This window comes from Thamnophis sirtalis, unplaced genomic scaffold (genome assembly GCF_051295495.1).
Source record: "Thamnophis sirtalis isolate CommonGarterSnake01/CBP01778 unplaced genomic scaffold, rThaSir2_p1.2 scaffold_1, whole genome shotgun sequence".
Classification (NCBI taxonomy): Eukaryota; Metazoa; Chordata; class Lepidosauria; order Squamata; family Natricidae; genus Thamnophis; species Thamnophis sirtalis.
In genome coordinates, this window is record NW_028261381.1 from 153,801,243 (window position 1) to 153,811,695 (window position 10,453).

The 10,453-nt window shown below is 37.0% G+C and overlaps 1 protein-coding gene across 1 annotated transcript; it reads right to left on the bottom strand.

Moving 5' to 3' along the window:
• Window positions 1-2,681: 2,681 nt before the first annotated feature.
• Window positions 2,682-10,220, bottom strand: CDKN3 (cyclin dependent kinase inhibitor 3). The gene is made up of 7 exons (XM_014054766.2): window positions 10,136-10,220; window positions 8,070-8,122; window positions 7,925-7,969; window positions 6,473-6,695; window positions 5,975-6,006; window positions 4,704-4,807; window positions 2,682-2,929 (listed from the first exon to the last, which is right to left on the bottom strand). The coding sequence occupies exons 1-7, from the start codon at window positions 10,216-10,218 to the stop codon at window positions 2,843-2,845; spliced, it is 627 nt and encodes a 208-aa protein (XP_013910241.2). The 5' UTR covers window positions 10,219-10,220; the 3' UTR covers window positions 2,682-2,842.
• Between the last annotated feature and the right edge of the window lie 233 nt (window positions 10,221-10,453).

Genomic DNA, 10,453 nt, shown 5'->3' on the forward strand with positions numbered 1-10,453 from the left:
AAAGACAGAGATATTCACTACATGGGTAAAAGCATCCCAAATCTCAACATTGGAGAATAAGAATATGTACAACATACTCCATGCCTCGATGGACCAACCAATCATATGTGCTAATACTTTTTTACATCGTCTCTATGTGAATGTAAGCATATGCCAAAGAAGGCATCATGGCAATAAGTGAAGCAAAGCATACCAACTTCTCCCTTACTCGGTCAGTGAGCTTTCATCAGCATCTTGATGAAGGGATCAATACAGAAGCTTCCCATTTGATCACTGCAACAGGTTTTGCGGATGAAGTGATTCAGTTTGCCAAAAACTTGGTCACCTGAGCAATCCTTGGTGGTAATTAGGGCCCTGAGTCCTGACCTATTACATAGGACTTCTTTTGACCCCTGGGGTGGATTAGGGTGTTGCCTGGGTGGTTCTGTGCCTAGTATCCTGGCAGTTAAAGGCCAGGGAGAGAGGTAACCTCTTGGGTCTGAGAGATGGTTAGTGCTTTTTTGCAGAGGGCAGGTTACCAATCTTGAAGGAATCTCTGTGCTCCCTTCTGAAACGGCCATCCTAGGATCCAATTATTTGGTATCCAATTTTCCACTTTGGGCGAAGGTTGATACTGAAGGTGGACCAACTTCAAAACTTCCTAGAAGTGGATTATTTACACCCTTTTCAAGTCAGGGATAAGCCCCTGGTCTAGGACAGATATGGCTTCAATTGCTCTCTTGAATGACTTGTATCAGGATCTGGCTGGAGTGGTGCACCCCTCTAGACCTGTTAGATCTCTTGGCAGCTTTCCATACTGTTCATTGTGGTATTTTATTGGACCATTTATGAGCATTCATTTATGGGGACTGATTGTTTTGCAATGGTTCTTCTCTTGGGCAGATTCAAACTGATGGTGTGTGTGTGTGTGTGTGTGTTTGTGTGTGTGTGTGTGAGAGAGAGAAACATGTTGGTCCAATGACCCCAATAGGTGTACAGGGGTTGGATGCCTCTCCTATGCTCTTCAACAGCTATATGGAACTACTGGGAGACGTTATCTGACAATTTGGGATGTGGCAACAGCAAGCTGTAACTTTCTATTGCCACTTCAAGTTATATAGTTTGAGATGCTACAATTCTGTATCCTGGCACCTATATGAAAAATAATAGATCAAAATAGAAGGTGGAGCTGCTGGTTTTACATCTCTCAACAGCAATATCTCTGCATAGGCACGCGCTATTATGAAGGAACATGGTCACAATTTGTGGGTCTTTCTGAACTAGTGGCCTCTGCTTTAACTGTGGATGGAAACTGGCTGGGGGAGCTTTCCCCAGCTTCGACTGATGTGTAATTATAACTACCTTTTGCAGAGGACTCCAGTACAGCAATTCATGCTCTAATCGCCTGATTAGACTGATGTAATATGATTTATCTGAGCTGCCCTTGAAGACCACTTGGAAGTGACAGCTGGTTTAGAACACGGTGGCCCATTCACCTGTTCTTGGGCTAGGAACAAATAATCATTGTATAATAACATTACTGTGACATAACAGACTTGCATTGTGGACTACAATTTAGGATGCTGGAGGTGGGGGTTGACCTATAAAGCCATTTTTCTTGGTATCTAGAAGATTATCTGCTCCAATCGGTTCCTGAATGAAGAAGGCTCAAGATAGAAAGAACTACTGTTTCCTGGGTGGTGGTAATGTTTTGGATAGTCTTCCAACAGAAATTAGGCTATTTGCCTCCTTGCTGGCCTAAAAATGTTAAAATTATTTTGGAGAGCTTCCTTCTAAGTTTTTGCACTGCAGCAGTTTATTTTTTTTTAACAATGTTTTAGTTGGAAGTTTTTATTTTTTGTTTTTATTTCATTCTAACTATATCATGGATGTTTAACATGACATAGATACTGTAATTATTTTTTGCTATATTCTACCATGTAAGCTGCCAGGAGTCACTAGATTGTGGTGAATATAGATTTAATTAATACTGTAAGTGGACAACTGTATTGCCTCAAGAGGCAGACCTACTACAATCTTATTAAAAAATTGAATTTGAATTGGCTATTACAGAATATCTGTTTCAAATTTGTGCCAAACACAAGGGAGGCAGTATTTTTGCCCTACGTTTTTCTTTATGCAAATACAACAACATGCTCCTTGTAGGTTTTGTTTATGAAATAAGTAGATTTTTTTGCCACTTCCTAAGTAGCAGGTTGGACTGCTAGTTCTGAAAACTAGTTGTAGTGATGATAGAGTGATCCTCCAAACAACAAACTGGTGACAAACCTAAATGCAAGTTATTCTGCTTTAAGGGACACAAATGAATTGCTTATTCAGGGAACAGGTAAGCTCATGAACTATCTACTACATCTACTTGTGAACAAACATTTGGTTTCCCATATGCATGTGTACAACAGGGACACACCAATTGAAACTGAACACATATGAAATAACTCACAATATTTCTATTGCTGGTGTCTTACAATATACTCCACCAAAAAGCTGGCACTACTGTAATATAAATTAATGTGATTCTCCTATAGAGATTTCCCCATAACTTGCATAAAGGAGTACAAGAACAAAAAAAACCCCACCCTATCACAGCAGAGAAAACTAAACAGGAATTGGAAAGGACATAAAGTAAAAAGATTAAAAATATTTATTATGCGTTCTGCTACATGTTATAATTGGCTGTCAAAATACAATCCGCAGATGGAACTTTATTCAGGGACTTATGCTATATAGTCACATATCCCTCGTCAAGGCGGTAACTCGCAGGCAGCTAATAAAATTATTTTCCACTATGTGTACAAAGTAAAAACAATGCAATGCGTTTCAGATAGTAACTAAACTCTGTGTTTTATCGGGATACAGATCTTGGTCGCTCACTTTCTGTTGCCAAATAGGCAGCCAAGGTCTCCTGAAAATCATGAAGGTAGTTGTATTGCTGTAAAGAAAAAAAGGATGCTTCAGAATGATTGGACTTCAACATTAGGATGACATAACTTTTTTCTAATGATATGGGTTGGAAGGAGTGGAGAACCACAAGGAACATAGAATGGATTCCCATTCTCCAATCTACCAAACAGACTCTCCTCTCCTCTGGAGGTGTAGAGACTGTATTGGTTCATATAAGAGGACAGACCTCTACAATATTTTCCATTAATAGCTGAACTGGCTGCAGAGGTTAGTCCCTGGATTCTTCCTACCTCCCCTGAAAAATCCTTGATTTCAGCAATCTTCAATAGAAAACACCCTGCCTGAGGGGAAAAATAAATACTTCACAGTACTTAATTCTAACATGCACCATGTAAAGCAAGGAGATTCAGCAAATAAGTACAAAGTAGTTTCATAGAACATAGTTGTGTTATAGTCCTTCACTTACAACTGAGTGCAATTGTACTCCTAAGTGGTACTGTTATTAGGTTGGTCATAATGTGGGGCTGCTCAATTTAGTGATCGGTAAGAAAACTTGGCAAATGGCCATAAAGTTGCTGAGCACCCAAAATGTATCATGTGAACATTGGGGCAGCTGTTGGAACTTCAAATTTGAGTCATAAGTAGTCCCATGGAGGTCCACAGTAACTTCAGACAGTTCTAAGTAACTAGTTGCAAATTGAGGACTACCTTTATTGTAACTGCTGTATCTAAACAAGTGATATTATTTATTTTTATTTATTATTAGTATTTCTATATTGTTCTACTTCAGAATGGCTCCAAGTAGAATCTTTTGGCTGTAAATAAAAATATAAGTTTATAATAAAAACAGCTTAGAAACATCAAAACAGTGAAAAAATATAATAGCCCTAATAAGCAGTTAAATTATGAAAGAAACCTTCTCAACCCCTCCCCCCACCAAGGTTCTCTTTCAGCTCTTTGTCAATACTCAGTAAGGATATGTGGGTCTTATATGTAGGACAAGCAATTCCCCAGAAGAGGTGCCAGTGCCATCATTAAGATGATACTCTGATTCCCATAACCTGCTGATTTATAAACTATTCAATCCATTTCAACATGGATGAACACGTGTTGTGCAAGCCCAGCTATACAAAACAAGGAAAGTTAAATAATTTTTGGTTAAGTATTCAGCATAAAAGCAGGCTAATGAGAAAGAAGCAATGTAATTTACAAAATTTGTTAAACAATGAGGGCAGGGCTATGGACAGGAAAGCATGAATGCAGAGCAAGGTATAAATGTTTCAATGTACCACTTTGGTGGGAAATACCTAGCTGCATTCATATGTGCAGGAGAACAGAAGCTGATGCTGGACCTGGCTGGATATGAGACGAGACTGGCAGAGCCCAGAAAAACCAACCAACCTGAGCGCTGCTAGTTAGCTGGTATAAAGCTAGTCCACTCCAGGGGTGCACCATGGATAGGTGTACAAGCGCCCAACAGAATGAACTAGCAATCTAGGCTGTCAGGACTGCATTGTGTGTAGCATTTGTAGATTTCACAGACATTGTATGCCATATGCTAAATAAATAATGCTTAAATAAAAAAAAAAAATCAAGCGGGATCCAGCAGCAGCCATGGAGGTGGACTAATGGCCTGAGGGCAAATAGGCTGCATTTAATCCAGAAAAGACTTTTAGTACCAAGCAAAATGTATACAGTTGAGTACCCTATAAAGTTTTGGGAAATATGAAAGGGTACAGAAATAGAGTAAACAAACAAGTTAAATATATTTTAAGCTCTATTTCTTCCTTGGCAGGTCTAACCTTTAAAGTTTGTATTGCACCTGAACCTCTCAACTCCCTCATGCAGTCTATTGCCTGCTGCGGAGTTATGGTGTCAGATATCTGGAGCAGAAGGCAAGCCGCTACTGTAAAGAAACCATAGAATAACCTAAATGAACAAGACATTTTTAGTAAGGAGGAACAACCTGTTTTAAAAGTAAACAAGGTACCAACATTAAGATTCCTATGCTTATTCATGAATTCTCAACTTTCCATGTCAACTATTTAGGAAAATATCAGTGACAGCATTTATGCAGATTAGGCCTATTAAATGCAGGAACACCTGAGCCTGAAACAAGTATTCAAATCCTTTGTGTTTATAGTTTTAATAGGGATTTATCATAGAAGCCGAGCCAGCTGGAGTCAGAGAGTGCAGCTTCTGTGTAAGCAGAGAGAGGTGGTCAAAAAACAAAGATAGCAATCACAGTCATGCAATTCAAGCCCAATCCTAAAAGGTAGCTGTGACCATCTTACTTTTTTTTTTACTACCCTACCAGGCAGATACGCTCATATGTAGGATTGTGGAGGAAATTATTTGCATTTCTTCCTTTGATTATATTTGTTATTGAAAATACGGTAATAGCTAAAAAATGGAGATTTGCAAAACCATTGGAGAGATCAAGAGTAAATTAAAGGTCAGCACAGAAATAACATACTTAATATTTTTCCTATTTTACAGCACACTCAGAGATACTTGGAAACTGTGATGTGAGATGCTGGCACTTGCTTTACTACATGTCACCTTCCTGTGGAATGCTTTTTACATGATTTTTAAAAAAAATAGTAGTCAGGTGGTCTGAAGTACTAAGGGAAGTGTCTGCTGTCACATTATTGCTCATGGTTATGGCTTCAGCTTCACTCTTGAAATTTTTGCTGCAATACATGTGGGAATCTTTTAGGCTTGCCAAAACCTTCACATTATTGGCTGAGTAGAGCATTATATTAAAGAATCCCTTATATGACACAGATAGTATGCATTCACTTTTCTTTTTTCAGTTTGTATGTAACCATGTATCTCATATTCTAGCTTCTCATGACCAACTGAAAAAAAAACCTTGATAATTCTTACAGTTTATAGAAAACTTTGTTTTATCTCCTTCAAACTTAAAAATTAAAAAGTCAATATGAGCCTACTGTTGGCTGTGAAGAAAACAGTTCTGTGATTGGCTGATTCATGTTGCAGAATATTACCAGTAATATTAATATTAAAAAAGCATTACTTTGTAATTTTTTTAAAAAAGCTCTTCACTTACTGAGACAGGATCGTCCAAGTCCTCCATAACAACTGGAAGAAATTTAAAAAATGAATATATTGCAATAGCTGTAAAAATGACAAACTCCATTACCAATATAGTTTTTTAAAATCTGCTGTGAATGACCTTCATATATAGAGGTTTTCAGGTGAACCTATTATTCCAAAGTATAACTTAAAAACAATGGTCTTTTTTCCTAGGACTATTGATATTGCTTACCAGCTTTCTCACAATAAGATGTGATCATATATAGTAGTATTTTTTTATGGTAGTTAAATTTCAAACGAGTCTGAATAGGAGACTCTGCAACTTTGAAGTCTCTTAGATAGAAAGCAGAAAAAAATTATGTATCTCTGATCTGTTTTTCGGAATGATACAGCAGAAGCTGACTGCAGTAAAAAGAAGTAAAATTTTGGCACAGAGGTGGCAGATGAACATTTAATGATTGAATCAATTTCATTTACTCGAAGATAAATCACTAGAATACCAGAACTCAACTGTATTGTGGCTTTTTGTTTACTTTCAAGGCAGTTCCTCAGTTCATTTAGAATAACACAGCATCTGGCAATATCTGGTGTACCTCCATCAGGAATAGGATGGTGATGCACAGTGATCCCATAATTCTGGTATGTTTCCATGAGGTGTGGGACACGGTACTTTGTGAGTTCTCCTTTGGTACAGAGTACAAATACATCGAGCACCCCGTGACTTTTTAGTTCATCTATAAAAAAAGGCAATATATTACATATTTGCTAAAGTGTTAAATACAATCTGAATCCATACATATTTATGATATTGATGAAATTGATTGCAAAATTACTCTGTTTCCCAAAAATAAGACCTCCCTGGATAATAAGCCCAATTGGACTTTTGAGTGCATGCACTAAAATAAGCCCTCCCCCCAAAATAAGACCTCCCTTAAAATATTGCAACACAGCAGCAGCCATGAGGTAATCACCCTCCCCGCCTCCTGCACCTCAAAAATAATAAGGCCTCCCTGAAAATAAGGCCAAGCGCTTATTTCGGGGGTCAAAAGAAAGTAAGACCCTCTCTTATTTTCAGGGAAACACTATAGTTAGAAAAGCGTAATTTGCAAACTTTACTAACTAGCCTTGCCATGAGTTGTAATATGTATATCATAGTCTGTTAGGCAAATAAAAGATGACAGATTTAAACCTGCCTAATTTTAGCAGTAGAAATTGCACTGTTGTGTTTCAAGAAAGATAGCAATATTTATTGAGTACATGGTACTCAGATTATTGGATTAAAACTAGTGTTAATAAAAATGTCCATTTCAGAAAAAAAACGTGAAAATGCTTATATTTGAAACAATATACAAAACTGCAAGTAGAAAATTATAAAATGGCACCATTTAAATAAAGGAAAATCTATAGCTTTGCCTCTTGCTGAATCTTAAATATCAGTAGCTGCACTTAATGTCAGTGATGAGTGACGCTAGAGAGTACCAACATCTAGAGTATTAAATTTTAAATTATAACGTATATTTTATAAGTACTTTTTCCATCCAGTGCACTTATTTAACAAACCAATGTTATTTCACTAAAGCTCATACCTTAACTAAGATTGTCATATGAACAAGCCCATGTATTATGCTTTTTCTCCAGTTGCCCATCATCAGATGTTAATTAGGTGGTTAACAGAGAAAGACTAGGTGCTAGAATTCCAGTTGTGGAGTGTTTTTTCAGGATGTTTCATCTGGTATCTAGTCTACTTTCAGGTGCAACGATAAGTATTTTTATGCCATATATTAATGCAATTGCTTCGCAGAGTTCTCTGTTTCTTATTTTTATGTTTCTTACAACAATGTTATAGGTTTATGAGATACAGGTCTTTAACACAAATAAATGGTTAACTGCAGTTCCAAGGAATTAAAACTAGATTTGTGAAAAATAAGTTACTGAAGGACATATCTCTGCCACTGATAATTACCTATATCTTTCTGAAGGTTTCTTTTAATATTTTTGAATCGACAACCTAAATCAAGTAAGAAAGATAAAAGCAAACAATGCTATTAATATCAAAACAAATATTTAAAACATTCATAGATTCATTTTAGCCACTTCTATGCACTTACCTGGTAGTGAGCTGATTCCTAGGAATTGGGAATAAGTTGGTGATAAGGGTAACCTACAGGAAGAATGCACATAACCCAATGGCAGTAAGTTTTTACAAATTGCTATTTTTATCTACTGCATTTACTCTCAAGACATACAATAAAACCCTAGCAAGTTGAAACTGTTTATTCATTGGGATCTTCCCCACCTCATTTTTTATATTTGAATACTGACTATAATCTGAATAACCCAGGACAAGAAGCAATGGATGGAGGCTCCTTAAGCCAAAGAGAGATCCAATCTAGAACTATGGATACATTTCCTGACAATAATAACAATTAATCCATGGAATAGCTTGCCTCCCTGAGTAGTTAGTGCTCCAGCACTGTATGTCTTTAGGAAAAGATTGGATAACCATTTGTCTGAGATGCAATAAGGCCTCCTGCCTTGGACTAGGGCTGGACTAGAACATGGGTGTCAAACTCAATCGTGTCACATGACGTATCACAATTTTTTTTGCGGAATGGGGTAGTGTGGCTTTGTGCACGACACATCTGGCTAGTGGGCCACCAGTTTGACCCTGGACTAGAAGGTCCCTTCCAGCCCTATAATTCTCTGAATCGGGTTTCAATGCCTATCAAGGAGCATCTTTCTAGATTCAGAGGTCCTGCTGGATCAGTAAGTGGAGGCTGTGGCTTTTGTTAAAGTTTTGGCAGTTTGCGGCTTCACTTGGGATGAGAAAACCTGACTACAATGGCTCAGATCTCCATTACCATCTTGACTAAGCAACTGTAATGGGGCTTCAATAAGTGTGGGTGTTTCAAAGGGATATATTGTATGAGTTTTGTGGATTCTGCTTTGGCTTCCTGTTAACCTGCATGCAATTTAAAGTGCTGGTTTGACCTATAAAGCTCTTTATGGCTTTATGCCTAGTTACTGCAGGATTGCATTTCTCCACTAGAAACAGCTCAACCATTCCTGCACTAGGCAGGGGATTGGGCTACACAATCCCCACAATTCTTCCAATCTTTACATTCTATGGTTCAATTTATGGAAAAGAGTAATAAATATACCTAAGATGGGAAAATAGCTTAGTGAAAATATTCATCCCCAAGTATGAAACATTTTTAAAAGCATTAGAAATCACATCCAAGACATGGAGAGTTAGACATATGGCTAAAGTTTAGGCTGTGAATGCAACAGGTGTGCCTAATGATGAAAAGTAGCCATTAAGAATTCTCTGTAACTCTTCTTTGTCAATCTTTACATGTACACTGAATATATAGAAGGGGAGGAATATTATATTGATTCCAATGGAAGAGATTTTTAAACTAAATACTAGACCAGTGATGGCAAAATATGGCTTAAAAAAAGACTGAAATCAGTTGGCCAACGCGCGCATGCGCACGCTGGCCAGCTGACAGGGCAATGCCTCGCGTGCCCTGACAAATGGCTCCATGTGCCACCTGTGGCACACATGCCATTGGTTCACCATCACTGTACTAGACCAATAGAAGACCTATACTGATCACCTCATTCTACATTCCAAAATTTTGGTATAAGATCTAGGTATAGCCAGCTCTAAATTTATTGTCACACTTACAATCAGTATTCCTAATCACATTACAGATGCAGCTTTTAAATAAAAACTTTATATGCATACATTTTAATTCAAAAACAGGTCATCTCAACATGAATGACATAAGTAGGATAATTTAATCCATCTAACACATTAAAAAACCTGGAAACCATCCACAAATACCATGAAATGTACAAAAATGTTTTTAAAACAATTAAAAAGTGTTTAATGTTTCTGTTTATATGCTTAGTCAATTTACAAAGACAAGAAGAGGGTTATGTTATTACTTTGAATTCTTGAAAAGAAGCAAAATGACTATTACAGTGTTCAGAAGAGATACAGACATTTAAATGAGACGACGGAAAATTAAAAAGTAGCATCTCATTTATATAATGTGAGGTAAATTAAGAACACCAATATGTTAATCAGATATGGACAGAATATTAAAATTGCTCCCAAAATTAAAAAAACAACAACAGATTTTTGCTCTACCATCTTTAGTCTTACCAGGATATTTGAAAAGGTGTCTGCTCTTCCTCCAGGGGCTCCTCATCTGATGAATCAAACTCGTTTACCTGCATTGCACACATCTCAAGGAAATATTGCAAGAAAATAGTTTTATGCCATGAACACATTTACTGCATGAGTTATCACAGAATAACCAAATTTCCTTTTCCATACATAAGAATTTAATATCTTGAAAGCCTTTACGATTGCCTACAAGTAACTGATTAGGACTGCTACATGCTTAGATTTTTTTTTTAATGCTTATGCCCCTAAAATTTAGACTTCCTCTAACATTTTAAATTAAATAAGAACAGGAAA

Excerpts from the sequence above, each read along its gene's own strand:
- CDKN3 (XM_014054766.2), bottom strand. The coding sequence starts at position 10,218 with ATGTGTGCAATGCAGGTAAACGAGTTTGATTCATCAGATGAGGAGCCC. Across the intron at positions 4,808-5,974 it reads ACTTGGACGATCCTGTCTCA|TAGCGGCTTGCCTTCTGCTC; the intron begins GTAAGTGAAGAG and ends GTTTCTTTACAG. Across the intron at positions 2,930-4,703 it reads GTGCAATACAAACTTTAAAG|CAATACAACTACCTTCATGA; the intron begins GTTAGACCTGCC and ends TTTTCTTTACAG.